Source organism: Bufo bufo, chromosome 2 (assembly GCF_905171765.1).
Source record: "Bufo bufo chromosome 2, aBufBuf1.1, whole genome shotgun sequence".
NCBI classification, from domain to species: Eukaryota; Metazoa; Chordata; class Amphibia; order Anura; family Bufonidae; genus Bufo; species Bufo bufo.
This window is the reverse complement of record NC_053390.1, coordinates 73,275,726-73,303,126: the sequence shown is the minus strand read 5'-3', so window position 1 is coordinate 73,303,126 and position 27,401 is coordinate 73,275,726. Positions and strand designations below refer to the sequence as shown.

Genomic DNA, 27,401 nt, shown 5'->3' with positions numbered 1-27,401 from the left:
AAACTGCTGCATAACTTGAGGCTCAGACAGTTTCCCTGATATGCATGGGGGTGATGTGACAGACTGATGGGCTTGGTTTTCAGGCGCCATCTGTGCGCTTTCTGCAGAAGACTGGGTGGGAGATAATGTGAACGTGCTGGATCCACTGTCGGACACCCAATTGACTAATGCCTGTACCTGTTCAGGCCTTACCATCCTTAGAACGGCATTGGGCCCCACCAAATATCGCTGTAAATTCTGGCGGCTACTGGGACCTGAGGTAGTTAGTTCACTAGGATGTGTTGCTGTGGCAGAACAGCCACGTCCTCTCCCAGCACCAGAGGGTCCACTAACACCACCACGACCATGTCCGCGTCCCTTACTAGATGTTTTCCTCATTGTTACCGTTCACCACAATAAGAAAAAAATTATTTGGCCCAATGTATTGAATTCAAATTCAGGCCTTTTTTTACAGGCACCTAACACTATCTGGCTATCTATTTAGGTACCATATTACACTAATACAGGCACAGCAGTAACGACAGATTTAGCTGAATATAAATTGTAGGCCTATTATTTAGGCGCTGGATGACAGGTATACGTTTACGGACCGAATTAGACTTGGAAATGCACGGTAGCGTGTGAAGTTATTGAGGATGACCCTATCAGCACCTTCAATCTAATATACCCTTTTATGGATAGATTTAAACTTGGCCTGATACAGCAGAAAACAATTATTTAGGGAATTGCTAAGTTAGGAATTGTATTCAACCCAGAACAAAAACTGTGCTTCGGCAGACAGCAGACAGTATTACAATTGGCTAGCCACAGCTGAAACACCAGATTTAGGGTACTGCTATTTTGGCAATTGTATTTTACCCCTCAATAAAATAGCAAGCTTAGCCAAGCCCCTGATGTAGGATATAGCAAAAAAAAAAACACACTATTGATGGTTAAAAATGGACTTTGTGGCAGCTTGTGCTGGCGCACCACAAGACACAAAATGGCCGCCGATCACCCCAGAAAAAAGTGACTGAAAAACGCTCTGGGCAGCCTTAAAACAGTGAACAATTGAATAGCAGAGGTTGTATGATACACAGCTGTATATCGATCACTTCAGTAAATAAATCACTGCCTATTCTCGCCCTAACAGCAGCAGCTGCATCCTATCCCTACACTGATCAGAGCAGAGTGACGTGCAGCGCTACGTGACTCCAGCTTAAATAGAGGCTGGGTCACATGCTGCACTGGCCAATCACAGCCATGCCAATAGTAGTCATGGCTGTGATGGCCTCTTGGGGCAAGTAGTATGACGCTTGTTGATTGGCTGCTTTGCAGCCTTTCAAAAAGCGTTAAGAAAGCGCCGAACACCGAACCCGGACTTTTACAAAAATGTTCGGGCTCGGGTCCGTGTCACGGACACCCCAAAATTCGGTACGAACCCGAACTATACAGTTCGGGTTCGCTCATCCCTAGTTGTGAGTCACTGAGAACAATGCTCAAATTGAAATATGATAGAGATCAGAGATACTTAGCTGAGGAAGCACAGATACAGAGACATCCTGATGACTGTTGTGTCTTATGTCCTAACAGAGCAAGACCCAAGATGCCGCTGCCTCCTCCATTTTGTGGTCTCATCGTTTTTGGTTTCAATCTTCCAGGTGAGAAACTTTTTTCCAGTTTTTTGCCAACCAGAAAATGTTATAATATCTCATTGGGGAGTCTTGGGTGACTTTTATTGTCGTAATTTCAGGGATATAGCGGTCACTATGTTAAAGGTTTATCCAATTATACTTTTATGGAATATTCATAGTGTAATGCAGTGATGCCCAACCTGCGGCCCTCCAGCTGTTCTAAAACTACAATTCCCAGCATCCCTGGACAGCTTACAACTATCAGCCTACAGCAGGGCATGGTGGGAGTTGTAGTTTTACAACAGCTGGAGGGCCACAGGTTGGGCATCACTGGTGTAATGGATTAGGGTTGCACCTGATATCGAACTATTGATACCAAATCGATACCTTTAGACCCGTACCAATTCGATACCAGGTTTTAATATTTTCCGATACTAGACTGCGCTACGGCGCAGCCTAGTATCAGTTCGAGAACATGGCACATGTCGCTCTAAGCACGCGCCATGTTCTCCTTAGCAGCACAGTGGAGAAGGAGGCAGTCTCTCCCTCCTTCCCCACTGTGCCGCTGCTGCCACTGCCGCCAATGAGAAGACAGGGGAGGAGTAAGGGAGGGGCTGTGGCCACTGCGCCACCACTGAAGATAATTAACCTATTAATAGAAATGTAGGATGTGGGTGCCAGCAGTATAACATACCCGGCACCCGCCCTCTATGACAAGGCGCTGTAATCCTCCAAACGCGGCAATTAACTCCTCAGGTGCCGCACCTGAGGGGTTAATTGACGGGGATCGCAGCACCTTGTCGTAGAGTGCCTTGTCATCCTATATTTGTATTAACAGGTTAATTATCTTCAGTGGTGGCGCAGTGGGCCCCCCCAACCTTCCCAGTATTATAGTTATTGAAGGTAGTGGCCTCAGGGTCCCCTCCTCCTCTCCTCATTTGTGGCAGTGGTAGCTTCTGATTGGAGCCCCAGCAGTGAAGTCAAAGTCGTGGGGCTCCGGTCGGTTGCCATGGCGGCCAAGACGCTACTGAAGCCTTGGCTGCCATGGTAAGCTCCCTGCTGCTGTGTGCACAAAGCACAGGGCATGCGTTTTTCACTGAAGCCCCATTTACTTATATGGGGCCAGGGCTGCGTGAAAAACGCAGAATATAGAACATGCTGTGTTTTTTACGCAACGCAGAACTGATGCGTGAAAAAAAAACGCTCATGTACACAGACCCATTGAAATGAATGGGTCAGGATTAAGTGCAGGTGCTATGCGTTCGCATCACGCATTGCACCCGTGCGGAATACTCGCTCGTGTGAAAGGGGCCTTAGGCCTGGCCCCATAGAAGTAAATAGGGCTTCAGTGAAAAACGCATTTCACCTGGAAGCAAGTGCGGATGCAATGCGTTTTTCACTGATGGTTGCTAAGAGATGTTGTTTGTAAACCTTAAGTTTTTTATCACAAGTGCATCAAAATGCATTAGAAAAAACTGAACTGAAAAACTGAACAGGCAAAACTGACTGAACTTGCTTGCAAAATGGTGCAAGTTTCACTGAACGCATCCTAATCCTTCACGCTTGGATGAAAGAGGCCTTAGGCCTCTTTCACACGGGCATCACGGATTTGCTCAGGGTGCATTGCGGCAAACCCGCACGAGTAGGCACGCAATTGCAGTCAGTTTTGAGTGCGATTGCGTTCCGATGTTCAGTTTTCTCCACGCGTGTGCAATGCGTTTTGCACGCGCGTGAGAAAAAACTGAATGTGGTACCCAGACCCGAACCCGGACTTCCTCACTGAAGTTCAGGTTTGGGTTAGGGTTTCTATTAATTTTATTATTTTCCCTTATAACATGGTGAAGGAGCCTCTAAATACAACCCTAATGAACAAAACTATAAGTTACTCTTCCCAAATAGCTGCAATAACAAAAGGCTTTTAAAAGTACAGATGGGTCCTTCCTATTTTTTTTCCTTTGTGCTTGAAAAATCCTGAGAGGTGTCATACGAGATGACCGGTTTTGAAAAACAAAAAAACTATTTGCGTTACATTGCAAATAACACGAATATATATTTTTTTCAAACCTCACTCATCTCGTAATATCTCAAGAAAAAGAAAAGGTAAGAGGGGCGCAACAAAAATGTACAAAGCTAAAAATAAATCAGAAATAATGCAATGCAGAGTTTTATTTTGATGGCGTATTCTCAGGATAAATCATCAATAGGAGATCACGGGGGTCCGACTCCCAGCACCCTCGCTGATCAGCTGTTTGAGCCCCACCGCGCTCAATGGAGCTTCAAAGGACGCTTCCTTACAGCTTACCAAGCACAGTGCAGTCCTTGATAGCGGTTATGCTTGGTATCGCAGCTCATCCCTATTCACTTGTATGGAACTGAGCTGCGCCTATACCATGTCCCCAATGAACATGATGCCACATGGCCTAGGAAGAGGCCTAAGTGTTCTGGAAGCACCATGTCCTCTTCGAACAGCTGATCAGTGTGGGTACCAGAAGTCGGACCCACACCAAACTGATATTGATGACCTGATCCTATGAAAATACAGGAAAACCCCTTTTAAAAATTAAATAAGTAAACACAAAAGACTAAACCATTGCTGGGGTCTCATTCAGGCTACAAAGTCATAGTAGTGCCCTGTGCCCCTGTCTAACTCACCTTTGCCTTGACTAGTATGGGACATGGTATATGTTATTTACGTTATATTAGGCACTCAATCCTATCAAGAACAGTACATGTAGTTGATGCACATATTACTTCTTCAATTTCTTTGGGTCATTCAGTTCCTCTCAAGGGGATCTCTGTTGACGTCCAGGTGAAAGGCTTTGTGGCTGATGTGTCTGCTACGCTCAAGTACAAGAATGAGGAGGAGAAGGCTGTGGAGGCCATCTTTGTATTCCCCATGGATGAAGACTCAGCTGTCTACAGCTTTGAGGCCAAAGTAGAGGGAAAGACCATTGTAGCTGATCTCCAGGAGAAGAAACAGGTAATTTGTTGGTGCTTTTGAGGATATCATGAAAAGTGTAACAGTGGCAACTAATGGTACCCATACTCATAAGAGCAAAGTCTGAGGACACCAGATGCAGCTAAAGACACCGATTGCAGCAATTCTAACCAATTATCTTATGTGTATGGGGTGTTCCAGGTCTCCCTGGACAGGTGATATCATGGGAAAGAAGCATCAAGCATGCTAAATTTCAATATGTCCAATCCTTTGTTCTCAAAGAGCATAAAGTCCCCTTTACAAGGGCCGAGACTCTGCCATATAATTGCTAACAAGCATTCATAGGGACTTTCATTTAGCAATTATTTGGAAATGTAAAGGTCCCTTTAGACGGTGCGATACAGCCGGCAATTGTCGGGATGGAAGCGTTTCCCTCCCTGGAAGAACCTGCTTGTCAGCAGAGGAGACCGCCGCATTTACATCTAATGCCATGGCTCGTCCCCATACAGACTCGTTGTTTGCTGACAGCAGAGCCGGTTTACACAACACGATCTGGCAAATGACGATTCTTGTGTCCACATTAATGATCTATTACCCGAGTAATTGGCAGTACTTTTACACCGCGAGATAGTCGATCATAAGAGCTCCTATGAACGCTCGTGGTCTCTCGGCCCGTATAAAGATCCCTTAGGCTACCTCAGAGGTGTCTGGCAGAGGGTTAATCCCCTCTCCCCATTGAAAACATGCACACATGGCCAAACCAAGAATGTATGTGTTTGAGGAGTCAAGAGGAATAGCTGCAGCCACTTAAAGGAGTTTTCCAGGATTTTCATATTGATGGCCTATCTGTTCAATAGGCCATCAATATTAGACCAGCAGGGGTCCGACACCCAGGACCACCGACAGTCAGCTGTTTTGTTGTAACTCTGGCGCTGGAAGTGGATGTCAGAATTACAGAGCTCTCTCCATTGTATAGTGGATGGAGCTGGTTACTGTAGTGCTTCTCCCATTGAAGCGAATATGCAGTTACAATCTCCTTCCACTACACAATGGACAGAGCTGTGTAGTTCCAGCATTTTTGGCACGTAGAGCTTTGACGGCAAGTGAACAGCAGCAGTGACCAGAATGGCATCGTCTAGGTTATTGGAAATTCAACATTTCCAATTCTTCCTTTCTATGATATAGCTAAAGAAATGTTGGTCAAACGTAAAATATTGAAATAGTCTAGTGTTTATGGCCACTGTTAGTCTTCTTTCAAGATGATTCCTGGGAGCAGGATATTCTATACTCAAAACAAACCTTAAAATTGACTTACTAGCAATTCTGCTTTGCTTAAACCTTCTATATGATACTATCATGTAGAGGAAACCTCTACTCTCTGCTGAACTGTGTGCCGTAAACGTGAACACTGTCCTATATCTCATTCAGCGAAGAAATAGAAATGGAGCTCAAAGTACCAAAGAATAAATATTTTATTTTATTGAGTTATATCAAAACATTATTAAAAATACATGCAAATAATGCCATGGACAAGGTAGATGGGAGCAGGGAGAGGGAGAGAACAGGCGCTACCCTGGGAGAACACACAGGTCACAGAATCAGTGATACATGTTAATGAAGGTCATAGGAAAATGCTTGGTACAGTGACCAGCCCATAAACCAAATATATCTAAAAAATGTGAAATGAGAGAAAGGTCAGCTGGAGACCAACCACGGCAGTGATACATAGTATGCTGAAGCAGAAAGCTAAAGGTAAAGGATGGTGGATAACTAGCAACTAGAATAAAGAGCCAGGTGTGGGGTTCCAACACCGGCATCAAGAAGCCATAGAGGTAAATGCTGCGACCTAAGCTCACCTGAAATGGACCGTGTAGAGGAAACAACCCAGGATGGCGCTACCCCTTTTATATCTCATTCAGTTGGTTGGGTACAACCTGGGGTCAGTACTGTGTATGTAGAGCCATATTAATATACTGTGCATCCTACGATGCAAATCGACAAAACATGTTCTGTGCAGACACTGACTTAGCAGGGAATGAGGGGAAGTAAGCTATGGAATAGTGTATCAGCGTTATTTATCAGAACAAGTAGCGTATTTGCAAAGTTGCTAAACTTTATGTTAATGTAAGCATGATATTCAAATATGAAAAAATAGTTCCAAAGTTAGAACTGATTTCAGCAAATGAAATGTTAAAAAGCCTTGAATATTCTGTTCTATCCCGTTAGGCTAAAGCAAAGTGAACAAAAACAAATATGTTACATACCTTGGTGTATGTGTAATCGACTGCATTACATGCGATGTTGGAAATGATCTCCGTTTTCTGCCAGACATATTTCAACTCAATATTTCAGACAATATTTCAAATTGCCCTGTCGCTGAAAAAGGACTTAAAGGGGTTATCCGGGTTCAGAGCTGAGCTTGGACATATCCCCATCCTCACCTCTCTGGCCCGTCTTGCCCTGCGCTGAATCGCTCAGGGCAAAGGTTTTTTTTTGGCGTTTCGGTAATGTACCATGCTCTCCATAAGGACTGCTAGCTGGAGGCTTCCACCCAGCAGTGAGCCCGGTGAAGGAGCATGGCAGCACTAAAGTCCACCCATTAGAGCTGGTGACGTCACCGGGAAGCCTCCGCCCAGCAGTGTGCCGATATAAACATTTCTGCCATGCTCCTTTCCCATGTGTGACACGTTGCTCCATCTTGCTGGAAGTAACGCTCCGTTAACTCACTACCATCTAGTCCAATGATTCACAAACTGTTCAAAAATATTCAGGTACGCATTTTCCATGAAGATCCACTGCTCAATACAGTACACCACCATCCTGATGATAAGTCGAGTGACTAAGTGAAGAGGTACAGGGGTGTGCACCAGGAAGTCAAACATCACTATGGCACCTACCTAATCGGTGTGACGCTGGGGCATCCCTACTTGTTCGAAGCTCCATATACACTGAGGAGCACATTGCATGTTGTTTAGTCAGATTGCTTAGTCCTAGTTATTACAGAATATTTATATTTGGCCTTTTTTGAGTGAATCTTCCTGTAGAAAGATATTAAACATTATAGTAGAAAAAAATTCTCTGGTGGTATGATGCTTTAATGAGAAAGTAAGTCAAGGAGTTAAAAACAATAGTTCCCATAATGTAAATCTTAAATCAAGCTCTGTGCAGACCCTGAACCAGCAGAAATTACTGGAAAATTAAATCTGTGAAGTCTGTAAACTATATACCGTATAATATACCCAGCTAGCCAGATCTTGATGAGGTATAGCATAGCCCTCTTCTCCTTCCTCTTCCTCCAGGCTCATAGGACCTACAATGAGGCCATCAGCCGAGGCCAGCAGGCTTTTCTTCTGGAAGAAGACAAGAGCTCTGCTGATGTTTTCAGCTGCAATGTTGGGAACCTGCCACCTGGTCAGGAGGCTGAAGTGACATTAAAATATGTGCGGGAGCTTCCAGTTGAGGCTGACGGTGCCATCCGATTTGTGCTTCCTGCTGTCCTCAACCCCAGATATACCCCAAAAGGTAAGGCAGTCAAGCTGACCTTCAAAAAATGTTCATTTTCTTATAAAGTAATTGACATGCATGCCTGCCATGTATGCACCATCCCAGCATGTGATATGGGTTTAACTGCAAGGGGTTTATCTTTTTCTACTCAGTCTTGCGCTCACCTTCAACTTAGGTTGCAAATTGAGCATAAATCACACCCCAAAACAGTCCATGCACCTGAAATATACGCTGTCACTACGTTTACATCACAGCCAATGAGATGCCACTCTGTTAACAAACACAAGCATATCCTGCTCTAAAGTATCAAACATTTAAAACTCGCATTGAAGGGCTATGGATTCTTAGAGCATACAAGGCGGAAACATTAAGGTTTCACACTTTAATAGCAAAAGGTGCAGTGCTTACAAAACACTGTACAGAAAGAGACAAAATTACATACAAACTGTTATAAAATAATTTGATAAAAATAGCTAAAGGCCTAAAACCTGCAATCTTTAATCTTTTATGTTTCCTTGAGGGCAGGAGATATAACAGATCCACATCTAGGTATCCAGTCTGGCCTCAGTCGTGTGAACCCCTTTATATTGAACCAGTCATGGTTTATCGTTTGAGGCCTTAGTTCGGGTTTCAGAGCTATCCTTCTGATTCATTCTCCAAACCCCTTATATGTGACTGGAAAGTATATTAAATAAGGGGGTTAGTACTGTGAATATTGAATTGGCACTGTCACTTGATTCACCTCACTATATGTGTTCAGGGGGATAAACAGATGTCCATCTGTTAACCCTTGAATCTTGTAGAAGCCAGGGTGAAGTGTCAAAAGTCTCACTTTATTTTCCTCAAGAAAGCTCTGGGTCCTTTATCGCCATCTGCCAGTAAGAATGTCCTAGGCAGTCCAAAATAGATTTATTCTCTTTGTAAAATTAACCCTTTGGATGCCACATATGTACAGCCATGTTCCTGTTCATTACAATGTCAATACAAGTCAAAACATTTAAGTGAACCCTTTGAGTTGTTCTTGAAAATTGTGACAATATGTCATGGGTGAGATGAGTGATTGATGGTGAGGATTATGAAGCATGGTGAGACTTGATGAGGGTGAATGATAACAAGAATAATGAAGAATGACTGGACGGGGGAAATAATAGAGAATTAAGGTGATTGATGTCAACAATGGTGGATCAAGAGGATGATGGTAAATAATGGTGTATGAATGTGAATGGATGATTAGAAATGATGAAAAAGAGAATTATGAGGATGAAAAAGAACAGATGATGATACAACAGAGAATAATCGATTACAATGATAGTGGATGAAGAAGATGATGGTGATGGAGTAGATTATTATATAGGGGTGTCCATAGATGATTAGGATGATGACAATACGGGATTATCCTGGATGAAAAGGATGACAGAAAATGAGTGTTCTGAAGATAAATGTTGATAAGACTAGAACAGTAGAATTTTATGAGGACTGGATAATGATTTTGGATAATGTTTATGATGAATGATTGATTTCAGGGTTAATGCATGAAGAGCTGATAATATACATATACTGCAGATGTCATACTGAATCACGAATAATACATAACAGTAGTCACATCTGTTGTGATCTACAATGCATTCAGGAAGTCTAATGACCCTTCTACTTTTTTCACATTTTGTTATGTTGTGGCCTTGTGCCAAAATAAAAAAAATCAACTTTTCCCCCCATCATTCTGCACTCAATACTCCATAATGAGAAAGTGATAAAGTAATTTCTGTATTTTCTCCCATTCTTCTCTGCAGATCCTCAGTCAGGTTGGATGTGGACTGTCGGTGGACAGCCATTTTCAGGTCTATCTAGAGATGTTCGATTAGGTCCAAGTCAGGGCTCTGGCTGGGCCACTGAAAGAGATTCGCAGTTGTCTCTAAGCCACTTCTGTGTTGTCTTAGCTTTGTGCGTAGATCATTGTTTTGTTTGAAGGTGAACCTTCCTCCCAGTCTGAGGACCAGAGCACTCTGGATCAGGTTTTCATTAAGACTATCTCTGTACTTTGCTCCATTCTGCTTTCCCTCGATCTTGACCAATCTTCCTGTCCGAGCCGCTGAAAAACATTCCCATAGCATGATGCTGCCACCACTATGCTGCACTGTAGGGATGGCATTAGCCAGGTGATAAGCAAATGCCTGGTTTCCCTCAGACATGACCCTTAGAATTGAGACCAAAAAGGTCAATCTTGTTTCATCAGACCAGATAATCTTGTTTCTCACAGTCTGAGACTCCTTTCGGTGCTTTTTTTGCAAACTCCAGACAGCTTTCATGTGTCTTTTACTAAGCAGAGGCTTCTTTCTGGCCACTCTGCCATAAAGCCCAGATTGGTGTGGCGCTGCAGTGATGGGTGAACTTCTAGAAGTTTCTCCTATCTGCACACAGGGTTAGGAGCCCAGCCAGAGTGACCATTGGGTTTTCGGTCACCTCACTTACCAAGACCCTTCTCCTCTGATTACTTTGTTTGGTGGGGCGGCCAGCTCTAGGAAGAGTCCTGGTTGTTCCAAACTTGTCATGATTGGGAAAAACGTCTCTTTTTTTTTTTCCCCCGCTAAAGGCTGCAATATAACAAATGTGAAAGGGTCTGAAGACTTTTCAGAATACATTGTATCAAACTTATTTACTTTTCCTTCTTTTCTCCTTGTTCATCGTTCCCAATTCCCCATTCTAGACCAACCTGTGAGTGTGACTGCCACACGCCCACAGGTGCCTATAGGAGAGATCCCGTACACCCTGAGTCTGAGCGCACACTTCCAGTCTGCATTCGGCATTGTCAAGATAGTATCCAACTGTGATATCAGCCCTGTGGAGTACACTAATGAGGACAAGACCGCAGCCAAGGTGAGGAGATAACAGAGCCATGCGGACTGCATAAATCCATAGTAAATGTCCGACATAATGCATGTTTTTTTCCAGGTATCGCTGGCTGAGGGACACAAGTTTGAGAGAGACGTGGAGCTCCTTGCTTATTACTCAGAGGTGAACAAACCGAGTGTGACTGTGGAGGCTGATGCTGCCAAGGAGCCAAAGTCATCAGGTGACTCAGATGCTCAATACGTTGACCATACCTGCTCTATGCACACGTCAAGTACATCCTCTAAGGAACTGTAGAGCTTTTCAATACTGAAATTCTACCTGCATTCCCCATGTAATAACAATTCTGGAGCATCTATTCTTATAACTCTATGTTGTGCCATTCCTTTATTATTCCTGCTAGAAGTCATGAATGAATTGCTAGCAGTCTGCAGTAATGGTACAGAGGGTGGTAACCAGTTGGGGGTGAGTACCTGCACTATCTCACAATGGCAGCACTGACTGGATAGAGTGATACTGTGCAGGGACACCCCCCAACTGGTTACCACCCCTCTGTACCCTTACTGCAGACTGCTAGACATTCATTCATAACTTCTAGTAGAAATAATAAGGGAATGGAACAACATACAGTCATAAGAATAGATGTTCCAGAATTGTTATTACATGGGGAATACATGTGGCTATTAAAACAGGCATGTCAGGAGCTGTGAAAGGTCCTACTTAAAGTGGATCCATCATATCCTGTATCAGAGAACAGTTTAATATAGATATGTATAAACTGAGCTTGGGAATATATAGTCTTCTAAGATTGGAAATTATATTTTCATGTGAAAAGTGGTTTAAAGAGAACCTGTCATTAAAATGCAGTTTCATGTACAGGCAGAATGTTATAGAGCAGGAGGAGCAGAGGAGATTGATGTATAGTTTTATGGGAAAAGATTCAGCAGCTCTTGTAATTTAACTCCTTAAAGACCTGGCCTATTTAATTTTACACTTTTATTTTTCCTCCCCACGTTCCAATAGCAATAACTTTTTTATTTTTCCATTTACATGGCCATATGAGGGCTTAGAGGGCTCTTGCGGGACAAGCTGCATTTTTTAATGCCACCATTTAATTTACCATGTCTTGTATTGGAAAACAGGAAAAAAATTCTGTGTGGAGTAAAATTAAAAAAACAAAAAAAAACAATTCTGCCAAGTTTTTTGGGGTTTTGACATCGTTTTGTTCACTTTGCACTAAAAATAACATGGCGGCCTTATTCTGTGGCTCAATACGATTTGCTGCAATAGAAAACTTGTATAGCTCTTATTTTAACTACTTAAAAAAAAAAAACCTTTGGAAAAAAAAAAATGTTCAAAAACCTTTGAAAAAATAAATAAATTGTATGATACACCCAGCACCTGCCACGTATGGAGCAGGCTCGCCACAGCAGTCTGCTCCATACAGATGCGGGTGCACAATGTCAGTCACCACCCACGTGACTCCTACCTAAAATGAACAGAGGATTAATTCAATATAATTAACCCTAAGTGCCCCAGTGCATACAAACAGTATTCACCAACTTGAAACTTTGCTGGACAAAACATTAACAAATTGAATCAAAATTTATTTAAGTAAATACTATTGGGGAAAAAAAATCAACAAAAACAAATTCATGTTATCATAAAAAACTAATCCACATATGACCAATAAACAAGGACAGTGGGACATCTGGTGGTTGAAGTATGTATTGGCAGCCGGACAAATGATACTTATGTTGCAGAGGAACACGCACAAACATCATAATACAGTAGCCTGGAAACAAAGAAGCCAAAAGGAAAACAGGATGCCATGCACCATGTATGGTACTGCATGATGAGTATGGTCAATAGGCCAAGAAATATAGTCAAGAATTTTTCAGAAGATGCAATGGGTCCTCTACAAAAAAAAAAGTCAGTACACGGAGGATGAGAATATCAAAATTGGAATGTTGGCTTCTCTTGAAGGAACCACAGGATCCCTAGAGAAAGTATCACCAGAGTACAAAAGCAAAACCTGCATCAGCCAAGGCCATGCTTGAACTTATTTTGCCACGATGGCCATACCTTCAGGCTTTCTGATCTTCACCCGCAGAAGTCGCTTCTTTCTCAGGACTCTGGAGCATCGCATCATCCTGCCTAGCCTGGAGCTACAGTGGAGTCAGTAATACTTTGCTGCAATTAGCAGGAAAACCTACCATACTCCTCCTATCATCAACTGGTACATAATTTTAACACCTATCTAATATTTGGACACATATCTAAGGTTGTTGTGGTGACATTTCCTTCAAGCCAAAACTGAAGAAAGGGGCTGAGCCTTTAGGATGGTTTGAACCCCTGCGGGTGCTGTGCTGCACTCAGTGGAAAACTACTTAAGAGGTCACCATGAAGTAACAGTTTGGATTATACAGTTTGATTAAACCTGATACAAACCTATACATTTTGCTTCGCACTATATGGGTGACTTAAGTTCTGAAGAATTCTGGTGGTAGGGAGGATGCATCACAAAGGAAGCCAGAGAGCTGAGCTATTGAGAAGTCCCCAATAACTCAGCAGACTTCTGACACCTCCTGTCTCCATGTTGGCTTCTCTTCCCAATCTCCAACAGCCAGTCTCCAATGGATCCTTTCTGCCACTTACCCCAGAGCATCGTTTAGGCTAAATTCACACGACCGTATGTTTTGTGGTCCGCAAATTGCGCATCTGCAAAAAAAAAACGGACATATGGATCAGCATCAATGGGTCAGCATCCTATCCGCTAAAAAAACGGAACAGACACGGACACAAAATACGTTCTTGTGAATGTAGCCTTATTCACATCACTGAAGCTGCGCTGCAACACCAGACACAACCTGTTGGCATTGTGTGGTGCTGGTTCTACAACTTCTTTAACTTGTTTCATTACTTTAGTCCTTTATTCTATGCACCGCTGCTTTGCTTTCCATTTTTAGTGATTTTTTTCGTTTTCTTCTCTATGAACTCTTTTGATGTGCCAGTTACTTATGGGTGAAATTATGGTCCTTCCAGATCGCATTTTGCATGACAGGAATTCAGCAGGTAGTCCCATATTTGTGGACAGCCAACATCCAGACAGAAAATAAGAAATTTGGACCCCCTCCTTGTCAAAAGAGTGCAGTTGCTGCAACTTCTGATTCTACTACCGAAACCAATAGGACAAAAGAACACACGAAAATAAATTATACGGTAGAAACTTGTTTTTCATCTTATATTTTACCGCAAATGGATTTACCATTATTCACCGGAATGCCAGTGAGACAAAGTTTCGCTCTTTTCTAATTACTACCTGGTTTCATTCCCTTCTAGTTTCCCACTAGTTATGGACTCTAGTTCAGCAAAAATTCAGCTCAAAACCTCACATTAGACTTGGTCTCATGGTTAGCACTCCTTTTTTCTGAGATTTCTGTGTTTCTTTATCTAATCTAAGCAAACACCTTCAATTGCTTTTCAATGGCTTTTGTCTCAAGATAATGAAATGAGTTAAGAAATTTGAGTTAACAGCGGGAGTGCTAACCATGGTACATCTGTAAGTCAGTCTGGGAAACCTCAGGCTTATGTGATTTGATTATAGTACGGTAGATATGCTATAATAAATGGGTCATGTTGACCAGTCGAGGAGGTGACAGAGTTGCATACCAGATGTTTGCTGAGGCTGTCTCCCTCCCTGATAAGCTCTTCTCCAGTAGCTTTGCCGTGGTTACCATAAATACATAACTCAACTTCTGTCCAATAGTTTTTGTCTCATGGTCGTAGCATGAGGCTTTTTTTGGTTCTGGCTGGGTACACACATTTGGTTTATGGTTCAGCCCAAATCATGCCAACATGGACATCTGCATGGTTTCAACTGTATCATGGCTGCAACGTGTGAACTCTGACTTATTGTTCCTGGTTCTGGGCCCTGTTGATAAATTCTCCTGGGTTGTTTCTGATGATCTTATTAGGACCTGCTATGTAAACCCAGCCAGGTTTCTCACTCCGTTCAACCCTTTTTCAGTTCAACCCTTTTTCGGTTCTGTCCAGCTCCTCTAAGTGTGGTACAGTATCTTACTCGTGCTGCCTTGTTCCTGGTTTCGACTCTTGGCCTGTTCCTGGACTCTGGTCTTCTGGCCCATATATCCTTGTTCCTGGGATCTGGTTCCTGGCCTTGACCTAAACTGCCTTCACATGCTACTTCTCGTACAATGATCCTGATTCTGGTCCTACTTGCTCTGACTCACACCTCCGTCCGACCATGGTCTATTCCTTTTTGGATTTGACCGATCTAACTTTGGCTCCACCTAACTACATTTCAGTTTTTTGCTCATTGATCCAATCCTTGGCTTCATCCCTGACTTCTCTTCAGACCATTGTGGCCATTGGCCTGTCAGAGCCTCTCCACTCTTCTTGGCTTTGTTGTCCAAGTATATTCATCCTGAACTGTTACATGGGGTATCCCTAAGGAAGACCTGTCCTGTCCTGCAAACAGAGCATAGATTTGAATGGACACTGTGTAATCCTTAGTTTCCCCTGTAGGATTTCTGTAGGTAAATTGAACACTGCCTGGTTTCCATATAAATTACAGCTGATCGATGGGGGTTCCAACAGGGTGACACATTGTATCTTTGAGGATAATAGGTAAGGATAATATAAAGTGGAAAAACCCCGTAAAACATTCATAGTTCTACTGGCAGGAGATGCCTGATGTACATGAAATTCTTCTTACTTCGCCATCTTTTGTGATTTCTAACTGATTTCTTTTCTTATTTTTTAGGATCTTTGATGACCGAGCCTGTCGCCATGTTGAACTTCTATCCCAGTTTCCCAGCTGTGCAGGAACAGACAAACTGTGGAGAATTTATCTTTGTGGTGGACCGGTCCGGGAGTATGGAGTGTGCAATGAATTCAAAGCCAAATGCTCCACAACGTATTGACAGCGCAAAGGTCAGTAAAATCATTCCAGTCCGCTATTAAAAATAACCATCTATATAGCAGCCATTTGTAGTGATTTGAAGAATAGTCCATATGCCTAAATTGTGCGAGTGAGGACGTGGCTATAATCTATTGCTTTTTTTTCTCTCTTATGCAGGAGACCCTCATCCTTCTATTGAAGAGTTTGCCTCTTGGGTGTTACTTTAATATTTTTGGATTTGGTTCCCGTTTTGAGTCTTTCTTCACGTGAGTTTAATGTGCTTTGCTTTGGTACTGTATGTAGACACATTTGTACTTTTTGGGGCCCGATAAAGGTTAGGTTGTGCTTTTTATTTCTTTTATACAGTAACACTCACCTTGTTTCTCTAATCAATCGTGTATCTGCAGCGAACCGGACCACAGGGGCAACACGTGAGGCACAGTGGGACGATGGGGGTAGTAATTGTTTGTACTCACGGTTAGCAGAGCCTCCCTTGGCTGGCGTGCAGTGATGGGGAAGACAGCACTAAATCCTCCGGGGCACTCTCTAGTACAAGGATCACCAGCCAGATGGTAGTTGAGGTGCCCTTGATGGTATAGGTGTTTAGGGTGCTTTGGAGGCTGGGACCCCGGTTGTTTGTGACGCCAGCACCATTAGGTGCACATGAAGTTGGTAGAAAGAATGAGGAGTCAATTGTTATAAACAAAAGAACTTTTACTAGATCACTTGTCTTCAGGTAGTCAGTACAGTTCATGTAGATAGAAAAGCCATCATATAAATATGGATTCAGCTGTATTCCTTATAGCATGCTTAGTAATTGTAATCTGAGGAGTTTTCCTTCTTTCTCTATATCTTTCTATACTTTGTCCACACTCTAGCACTCAGGTACTGAATATAATATCTCTTACTGGTCAGTAGCAATCCACAGGGCGACTTCCTAATGGCAGGCATCAGTCTTCTGCTCCATTCTTAGGAAAGGATGCTCACTGAAGGAATTACGGTCCACTATGTCCATAGAGGCATGTGGTAAAGGATAATTTTGCGCACTAATCATCCGGTTGTGTCAAAGTACTTTTAGGTTCCTCCTGGCCACTGTTGCTTGTGAATTCCATTAGCTAAACTAGCTCCAACCTTCACTAGACTTTCTCTATATCCAGACGTAGACTAACTGGTCTGTGCTATGCTGCTGGCTCACTGTTCTATATGCTCCCTTAGGGTCCATTCACACATCCGTGTGTGTTTTGCGGATCCAAGGATCCGCAAAATACGTACATTGCCGGCACTTAGAGAATATGTCTATTCTTGTCCGCTATTGCGGACAAGAATAGGACATGTTCTATTTTTTTCAGGATCGGAATTGCGGACCCGGAAGTGCGGGTCCGCAATTCCAGATCGGGGCCGCACATCGTGCGGCCCCATAGAAATGTATGGGTCCGCAATTCCGTTCCGCAAAATGCGGAATGGAATTGCGGATCTGTGAATAGACCCTTAGCATGATCAGGGCCAAGGGGATAAAATGCCAGCTACATTGTGGACTAGGCCTTTTCTGCTCCTGCAGGAACTTACTCCCTTATCTTCTTCTCTCCAAATCTAATTTCCTTCTACTCTCCCATGTAACAAACCCCCACTATTTATATAAGTGATGCCAGCACCACCTAGGGGCAAATAGATGTAATGCCAACTAAACAGCCTGATAATAGGAATTACAGCTTGATATCACAATACATTAATATGACAATTAGCAAAAGTTTAAAGTGCCCACATGTAGCACATAGTGGGACACTGCATATCTATGAGTTCTTGAGGCACAAGACAAAGTTGGCATCTCTTACCCTTTCTCTTAGCTTATTTATTTGTATTCTTCAGGGAGAGTAAGGAGTATACACAACAATCCATGGAAGAAGCTGTTAAGAAGGTCAATGAGATGAAAGCCAACTTTGGAGGAACAGAAATCTTGAGCCCTTTGAAGAAAATCTATGATACCGCTGGGAGGCCAGACCACCCAAGACAGGTAAGTCACTAAAAAAATCTGTAAACCTTTTGTATTACTTACTGTCTAACTGATAATCAGGTACCTGTCCACCACATTACATTTTTTATGAGATTGTCCCCTAGCAGTGGGCATTTAATAGGTTCAACTTGTATAGATGCACATGGGGAATAGCAGACAATGAGGCCTCTAGTATCTTGAAACTAGTATACCACTTGAACACTTAGTTGAGCTACGCATCCAAATGTATGAGCGGTACGTAGGAATAGATGTTGGCTGAAATAGTCTTGTTTGCTGTACCTGTGAACAACGCTGTATGAGGGTGGGGTAAAGTGAGCTCAGCTGGTTTGTTCCCTCTGGCTTTTCATTTTGCATTACTAGCATAATCTGTGGTAGAATGTTTTATTTTGAGGGGTAGTTTAATTTAGATTGTGTGATGCATTTAAACTCTTTCAATTTATGGTCTTTCAAGCTTTTTCTCTTCACGGATGGAGAGGTTGGGAACACAAAAGCAGTGATTGATGAAGTCCAGAAAAATGTTAATAATCACAGGTAATATCAACAATCCTACTGTGTTATTGTGCCAGTCTCAACCCATTCTATCCCTAATACACTGATATATCCCTAATATTTGTGCCATTGAGTAACCATGGATTTTTTTTTACCCAACTTATTGAACCCCTTGGCTTACTTCCACCTCAAATAAACCGCCTAGTCAGGTGATGGACAAGACATTGCATGTTGCTCGGCCATTCCTGTCTTCTTGCACAGATTTGTTGAATACTTTAGAAAAAAACAAACTAAAGAGCTCCATAAAATTCCCTTAAAAAAAATAAATGTATTAAATATACATGATTAAAAATACAAACATTTGTTCTCCCAAGAAAGACAATGCTACTTTTTCTATTACATTAATATGGAGAGCAGTACCCAGTTACCAGTATGATATTAATATTAAGACTAGTGTTATCTTTACTAATTGTTGAATACTTTGCCTGACCTGACACATACCATCATTGAGCAGGCAGAAATCCAAAATTTCTTAGAATAAAAGTGACATCTCTTGTGGCTGCTGTTTAAGGCCGCATGCACACGACCGTGGTGTGTTTTGCGGTCCACAAATCGTGGATCCGCAAAACACGGATGGCGTCCGTTTCTGCAATTTGCGGAACGTCACAGACAGCCTTCAATATAAATGCCTATTCTTGTCCGCAATGCGCGGACAAGAATAGGACATGCTATATTTTTTTTAGCGGAGCCACGGAACGGAGCAACGGATGCGGACAGCACACGGAGTGCTGTCCGCATCTTTTGCGGCCCTATTGAAGTGAATGGGTCCGCATCCGAGCCGCCAAAACGTCGGCTCGGATGCGGACCAAAACAACGGCCGCGTGCATGAGACCTTACATTGACTTTCTGACCTCGTTCCATGAATCACCAAGGTTCTATGAAACATGATTGGGAAACATTCTCAGAAAAAATATTCACCTCACCTGCTGTTTATGCTTTATCTGCTGGGTCGAGGTCAGCATGACTGGCACCCATTTTTATGGTGTATTCAGCATATAGGTCCTAGTATTCAGCCCACTACCTTGTGGTGGGAAGGTTTAGTTGACAGTTGATTTATCATGAAAGCCCAATAGTTACAGGTGAAACTCGAAAAATTAGAATATCGTGCAAAGTTCATTGATTTCAGTAATGCAACTTAAAAGGTGAAACTAATATATGAGACTCATTACATGCAAAGTGAGATATTTCAAGCCTTTTATTTGTTATAATTTGGATGTTTATGGCTTCCAGCATATGAAAACCCCCAAAGTCACAATTTCAGAAAATTTTAATATTGTGAAAAGGTTCAATATTCTAGGCTCAAAATGTCACACTCTAGTCAGCTAAGGGTACTTTCACACTTGCGGCAGAGGAATCCGGCAGGCAGTTCCGTCGCCGGAACTGCCTGCTGGATCCGTCAAAACGTATGCCAACTGATGGCATTTGTCAGACTGATCAGGATCCTGATCAGTCTTAGGCTACATTCACACGTCAGTATTTTTCTATATCCCGATTTTCGGTCCATTTTTTGCGGATCCGTTGTTCCTGAAAATGTTTCCGTATGTCATCCGTATGTCATCCGTTTTTTGCGGATCCGCAAAAAACGGAAACATGTATAAATTTCAATAAGCAAATAAAGTTGTTTGGATTTCTTTGAAAAAAAATAAAAATAAAAAATTAAAATGTAATTTCCAGGAAAGGAATCCGCATAAAACGGATGACATACGTAATGACATACGAATGTCTTCCGTTTTTTGCGGATCCATTGACTTTGTATTGTACCAGGATCCGAATTTTGCGGAAAAGAATAGGACATGTTTTATATTTAAACGGACATGTGGAACGGAACAACGGAAACGGACAGCACACATTGTGCTGTCCGATTTTTTCCAGGACCCATTGAAAATGAATGGGTCCAGATCTGGTCCAGATCTGTTCCGCAAAAAACGGAACAGATCAGGAAAGAAAAAACGGACGTGTGAATGGACCCAGGCTACTTTCACACTGGCGTTTCTGGGTCCGCTTGTGAGATCCGTTTCAGGGCTCTCACAAGTGGCCCAAAACGGATCAGTTAAGCCCCAATGCATTCTGAATGGAAAAGGATCCGTTCAGAATGCATCAATTTGGCTGCGTTTGGTCTCTGTTGCGTTTTTTACACGGTCCCAAAAACGCAGCTTGCAGCGTTTTGGTGACCGTTTGACTATGTGGAGCCAAACAGATCCATCTAGACTTAACCCCTTAAGGACACATGATGTACCGGTACGGCATGTTTCCCGAGTCAGAAGTATTGGAATGCATTGTAAAGTAATATACCCCCCAAAGTTCAAGTCCCAAAGTGGGACAAAAAAAAAAGTAAAAAAAAAAATTGTAAAAATTTTGTTTTCCCCCCAAAAAATTAAAAGTTTCAAGTAAAAACAAAAACGTCATTTTCCCCAAATAAAGTAAAAAAAAATTGGTAAAAAATAGGGGGGAAAAAAAGTATACATATTAGGTATCGCCGCGTCCGTATCGACCGGCTCTATAAACATATCACATGTCCTAACCCCTCAGATGAACACCGTAAAAAATAAAAAATAAAAACTGTGCTAAATAAACCATTTTTTTGTCACCTTACATCACAAAAAGTACAACAGCAAGCGATCAAAAAGGCGTTTGCCCACCAAAATAGTACCAATCTAAACATCACCTCATCCCGCAAAAAATGAGCCCCTACCTGAGACAATCGCCCAAAAAATTAAAAAAACTATGGCTCAGAATATGGAGACACTAAAACATCATTTTATTTGTTTGTGTAAAACTTACACAAATAAAAAAAAAGTATACATATTTGGTATCGCCGCGTTCGTATCGACCGGCTGTATAAAAATATTACATGAGCTAACCTCTGAGATGAACACCGTAAAAAATGTAAAATAAAAACTATGCTAAATAAACCATTTTTTGTCACCTTACATCCCAAAAAGTGTAATAGCAAGCGATCAAAAAGTCACACGCACCCCAAAATAGTGCCAATAAAACTGTCATCTCATCCCGCAAAAATCATACCCTACCCAAAGTAATCGCCCAAAAACTGAAAAAATTATGGCTCTCAGACTATGGAAACACTAAAACATGATTTTTTTTGCTTCAAAAATGAAATCATTGTGTAAAACTTACATAAATATAAAAAAAGTATACATATTAGGTATCGCCGCGTCCGTATCGACCGGTTCTATAAAAATATCACATGACCTAACCCCTCAGATGAACACCGTAAAAAATGTAAAATAAAAACTATGCTAAATAAACCATTTTTTGTCACCTTACATCACAAAAAGTGTAATAGCAAGCGATCAAAAAGTCACTCGCACCCCAAAATAGTGCCAATAAAACCGTCATCTCATCCTGCAAAAATCATACCCATATCACATGATCTAACCTCTCAGATGAATGTTGTAAATAACAAAAAATAAAAACGGTGCCAAAACAGCTATTTCTTGTTATCTTGCCTCACAAAAAGTGTAATATAGAGCAACCAAAAATCATATGTACCCTAAACTAGTACCAACAATACTGCCAACTTATCCCGTAGTTTCTAAAATGGGGCCACTTTTTTGGAGTTTCTACTCTAGGGGTGCATCAGGGGGGCTTCAAATGGGACATGGTGTCAAAAAAACAGTCCAGCAAAATCCGCCTTCCAAAAACCGTATGGCATTCCTTTCCTTCTGCGCCCTGCCGTGTGCCCGTACAGCTGTTTACGACCACATATAGGGTGTTTCTGTAAACTACAGAATCAGCGCCATAAATATTGAGTTTTGTTTGGCTGTTAACCCTTGCTTTGTTACTGGGAAAAATTAATTAAAATGGAAAATTTGCCAAAAAATTGAAGTTCTGAAATTTCATCTCCATTTGCCAATAACTCTTGTGGAACACCTAAAGTGTTAACAACGTTTGTAAAATCTGTTTTGAATACCTTGAGGGGTGTAGTTTCTTAGATGGTGTCACTTTTATGGAGTTTCTACTCTAGGGGTGCATCAGGGGGGCTTTAAATGGGACATAGTGTCCAAAAAAATAGTCCAGCAAAACCTGCCTTCCAAAAACCGTATGGCATTCCTTTCCTTCTGCGCCCTGCCGTGTGCCCGTACAGTGGTTTACGACCACATATGGGGTGTTTCTGTAAACTACAGAATCAGGGCCATAAATATTGAGTTTGGTTTGGCTGTTAACCCTTGATTTGTAACCGGAAAAAAATTTATTAAAATGGAAAATCTGACAAAAAAGTAAAATTTTGAAATTGTATCTCTATTTTCCATTAATTCTTGTGGAACACCTAAAGGGTTAACAACGTTTGTAAAATCAGTTTTGAATACCTTAAGGGGTGTAGTTTCTTAGATGGGGTCACTTTTATGGAGTTTTCACTCTAGGGGTGCATCAGGGAGGCTTCAAATGGGACATGGTGTTAAAAAAAAAGTCCAGCAAAACCTGCCTTCCAAAAACCGTATGGCATTCCTTTCCTTCTGCGCCCTGCCGTGTGCCCGTACAACGGTTTACGACCACATATGGGGTGTTTCTGTAAACTACAGAATCAGGGTCATAAATATTGAGTTTGGTTTGGCTGTTAACCCTTGCTTTGTAACCGAAAAAAATATATTAAAATGGAAAATCTGCCAAAAAAGTGAAATTTTGAAATTGTATCTCTATTTTCCATTAATTCTTGTGGAACACCTAAAGGGTTAACAACATTTGTAAAAATCAGTTTTGAATACCTTGAGGGGTGTAATTTCTTAGATGGGGTCACTTTTATGGAGTTTCTACTCTAGGGGTGCATCAGGGGGCTTCAAATGGGACATGGTGTAAAAAAAAACAGTCCAGCAAAACCTGCCTTCCAAAAACCGTATGGAATTCCTTTCCTTCTGCTCCCTGCCGTGTGCCCGTACAGCGGTTTACGACCACATATGAGGTGTTCCTGTAAACTGCAGAATCAGGGCCATAAATATTGAGTTTGGTTTGGCTGTTAACCCTTGCTTTGTAACCGGAAAAAAATTATTAAAATGGAAAATCTGCCAAAAAAGTTAAATTTTGAAATTGTATCTCTATTTTCCATTAATTCTTGTGGAACACCTAAAGGGTTAACAAAGTTTGTAAAATCAGTTTTGAATACCTTGAGGGGTGTAATTTGTAGAATGGGTTCATTTTTGGGTGGTTTCTATTATGTAAGCCTCGCAAAGTGACTTCAGACCTGAACTGGTCCCTAAAAATTGGGTTTTTAAAAATTTCTGAAAAATTTCAAGATTTGCTTCTAAACTTCTAAGCCTTGTAACATCCCCAAAAAATTTAATATCATTCCCAAAATGATCCAAACATGAAGTAGACATATGGGGAATGTAAAGTAATAACTATTTTTGGAGGTATTACTATGTATTATAGAAGTAGAGAAATTGAAACTTAGAAATTTGCAATTTTTTACAAATTTTTGGTAAATTTGGTATTTTTTTATAAATAAAAATTAATTTTTATTTTTTATTTTACCAGTGTCATGAAGTACAATATGTGACGAAATAACAATCTCAGAATGGCCTGGATAAGTCAAAGCGTTTTAAAGTTATCAGCACTTAAAGTGACACTGGTCAGATTTGCAAAAAATGGCCTGGTCCTTAAGGTGAAATAGGGCCTTAAGGGGTTAAAATGTAAGTCAATGGGGACGAATCCGTTTTTCACTGACACAATATGGTGCAATTGAAAACGGATCCGTCCCCCATTGACTTTCAATGTAAGTCAAGACAGATCTTTTTTTTTTATGAATAATGCAAACGGATCCGTTATTAACGGATACAAGCGTTTGCATTATTGGTGCGGATCTGTCTGTGCAGATACAAGATGGATCCACACAAAACGCGAGTGTGAAAGTAGCCTTACAAATGCATTCAAATGCCGGATCAGTCTTTCCGGTGTCATCCCAAAAAAATGGATCCGGCATTTATTTTTGTCATTTTTTTCTGTCTGCACATGTGTAGACCGGAAGGACGCATCCGGCATTGCAGTATTTTAAATGCCGGATCCGGCACTAATACATTCCTATGGAAAAAAATGCCGGATCCGACATTCCGGCAAGTGTTCTGAATTTTTGGCCGGAGATAATCTGGTATTATCTCCGTCCCAAACAGTCAAAAAGACTGAACTTAAGACATCCTGATGCATCCTGAACGGAATGCTCAGCATTCAGAATGCATGGGGATAAAACTGATCAGTTCTTTTCCGGTATAGAGCCCCTAGGACGGAACTCTATGCCGGAAAAGAAAAACGCTAGTGTGAAAGTACCCTAAATAATCCATATCCCCTGAGCAAAGGGTTCCTGAGCCTTTTAATTGTCTCAATATTTCAGTTGCATTACTGAAATAAATGGAATTTTGCACAATATTCTAATTTTTCGAGTTTCACCTGTATATAATATTTTATCCATGATTGGCCATTTCTGACTTTCTGTTCCTTCAGTTGTGAATATAAGGAACCATTTTAAGGTCCCGATACCAGTTTCTTGGTACTCAATTTTTGTATGGTTTGATTATGTATGACATATCACATTGTGACCTTCATATTCTTGACTTTTGTGTAGATGCTTCGCATTTGGGATCGGTGAGGGCGCCTCCACATCCCTCATCAAAGGTGTGGCCCGAGCAGGTGGTGGAACATTTGAGTTCATCACCGGCAAAGACAGAATGCAAACCAAGGTGAGTGCTGGCCTTCTTGGTTGGGCTTCTTTCTCGAAGTTCCAAGTGAGGGGGGGCAACATGCATAATTTCAGTGTTCACATTACACCCCTGTGCTGATGGACGTCCCGATGATGTGCTGAAGTGGATTGTAGATGTTGACGCCCGTCAGACTTCCCAGGACCACAATGCTACTAGACTATTGTGCTTCAGATACAAATGCATTGTATGGGGGTTGTCAAGATTTAGATATTGGTGACCTATCTTCAGGATAGGTGATTAGTATCAGATTGCCGGGAGTCCGACTTCTTGCAACCCCAGTGATTAGCTGCGGTGCTTCAATGAATGCCACAGCCTCTTCGTAGGTCAGTGTCTTCACATTCATCGATCGCACGGCCTAGGTGCAGCTCAGTCTCATTCAAGTGAATGTGACTGAGTTCCAATACCAAGCACAGCCGCTATTGAAGAACAACACTGTGCTCGGTAAGCTGCAAGGAGGCCATAGCGCTCCACTGAGTGCCGCAGCTTTCAGCTGATTGGTAGGGGTCCCGGGTGTCCTACCACTGCTGATCTGATACTGATGACCTATGCTGAGGATGTGTCTGTACTTTTGCAAACAATGCAAAGGTAGAAAGCTGCTATGCAGACCTATGTCTTTATGGTTACAGTTTATAAGTAAATCTGCCCTGTACTTAATTCTGCAGTCATGTCATTGTCATCTGCCCCCTCTACTACTACATGGAGGTTATCAAGAACAGAGAGAAATAAAGCATGACTGCAGGATCAGACTACATGCAGGTTTGGTACTCTGCAGCTATGGAGACAAGCAGATCTCCAATGATGAGGGAAGCGAGCTTCAGATCCTAGATCCGAAGTCGCTTCGCTCAAAACTTCGGATTAATGTGTACGGAGATCTGTCTCTGTACAGCATCAATATGTATGGCCTCCGATGAGGCGAAGTCAGTTATTCCCAAAGTCTCTCAAGACTTCGGTAAATAACTTCGGTATTTGATTTGGATCCGAGGTACCATTCGGAACCGAAGCCGAGTTCGGATCCAAGTTTTAAAGTGGCTTTCCAGTTTAAATATCAAATACTGAAGCTATTCACGGACTTCGCCGACCATACATTTTATAGTTGCTTCACTGTTTATTTCAGATACATTGGAGGAATACAAAACTGGTTGCAAAAGTCTACATACCCCTTGAGGGAATAGTTCTTAAAAGGGTTTCCAGCAAATGTTAAGATGAAATATGGTAACTGTGTAATGGATCTTATTGTTAACTAATTATAATAGTATTAGATTAGGTGTGTTTTACAAGGGTACTTTTATGAGTCAAGTTGATTAAAATAGGTTAAAGCAATTGATTTAATGAGGCAGTAATACAAACAGATACAATAAATCTCAAGTAATAGAGAATACTACTTAGCTTGTGATTTATGAGGAGTCCATAATTCTGAGCAGCAACTATGAGGAGGAAGGAACAGATGATATGGAATCTCTGTCTGCATCCTTCCGCAATAGATGAGCTCCTACTAACTAAAGCTTAAAGGGGTTGTCTCACCTCAGCAAATGGCATTTATCAAGCCCCTTTCTAATGCATTGTTATTATCCATATTGCCTCCTTTGCTGGCTGGATTCATTTTTCCATCATATTATACACTGCTTGTTTTCATGGTTATAACCACCCTGCAATCCATCAGCGGTGGTCGTGCTTGCAGACTATAGGAAAAAGTGTTGGCCTCTTTGGTGACCGGGACAGTGGGAGCGCCTATAGGCTAGTGCTTTTTCCTATAGTGTGCAAGCATGACCATCATTGCTAGGGTGGTCGTAACCATGGAAACATAATGTGATGAAAAAATAGATTAGTAAGTGCCATGTATTAACTTTCTCTACATAATAAATGGAATTTGGTGAAGTGAGACAACCCCTTTAATGCTGTATCTTATATAGTTTCCTCATGACAACCCACCCCTTCTCCCAGTAATGACCTGTTTAAAAACGAATCATTGATATCGAAGGATACATCAGTGTGGCTAGCTCAGCTGAATGTAATGATATCTTTCACTTCAGTGATCGGGTCTGCTTAAGCCTGGAGAAAAAATACTTTTAATCCATATGCTAATGATCAGTTAAGTGCACTGAGGGCGGATCCAAGTCACTCTGTGCACCCTTGCTCCTCCTGCTTCCTCTGCCAATCCCTCCCTTTTCATCCTGATTGACAGAGCGAGGAGAGATGACTATGCAGCTATCATCCCCTCTGTATGGGGAGTTGAAGTCAGTACATCTCTGTTCATACCAGGGCAATCTGCTGCCGCTAAAGACTGATTCCTTTACCTTCAGAGTCATTA

The 27,401-nt window shown here is 41.7% G+C and overlaps 1 protein-coding gene across 1 annotated transcript in view; it reads left to right on the top strand.

Moving 5' to 3' along the window:
* The first annotated feature begins 1,474 nt into the window (after positions 1-1,474).
* LOC120990710 (von Willebrand factor A domain-containing protein 5A-like) overlaps positions 1,475-27,401 on the top strand; it is a 47,927-nt gene continuing 22,000 nt past the window's right edge. Inside the window, exons 1-10 of the mRNA XM_040419615.1 lie at positions 1,475-1,640; positions 4,391-4,593; positions 7,851-8,073; positions 10,760-10,929; positions 11,005-11,125; positions 15,689-15,858; positions 16,004-16,092; positions 17,693-17,837; positions 18,289-18,368; positions 24,958-25,072. Coding sequence (XP_040275549.1) covers positions 1,475-1,640; positions 4,391-4,593; positions 7,851-8,073; positions 10,760-10,929; positions 11,005-11,125; positions 15,689-15,858; positions 16,004-16,092; positions 17,693-17,837; positions 18,289-18,368; positions 24,958-25,072 — 1,482 coding nt within the window. The remainder of the gene's footprint in view (positions 1,641-4,390; positions 4,594-7,850; positions 8,074-10,759; positions 10,930-11,004; positions 11,126-15,688; positions 15,859-16,003; positions 16,093-17,692; positions 17,838-18,288; positions 18,369-24,957; positions 25,073-27,401) is intronic.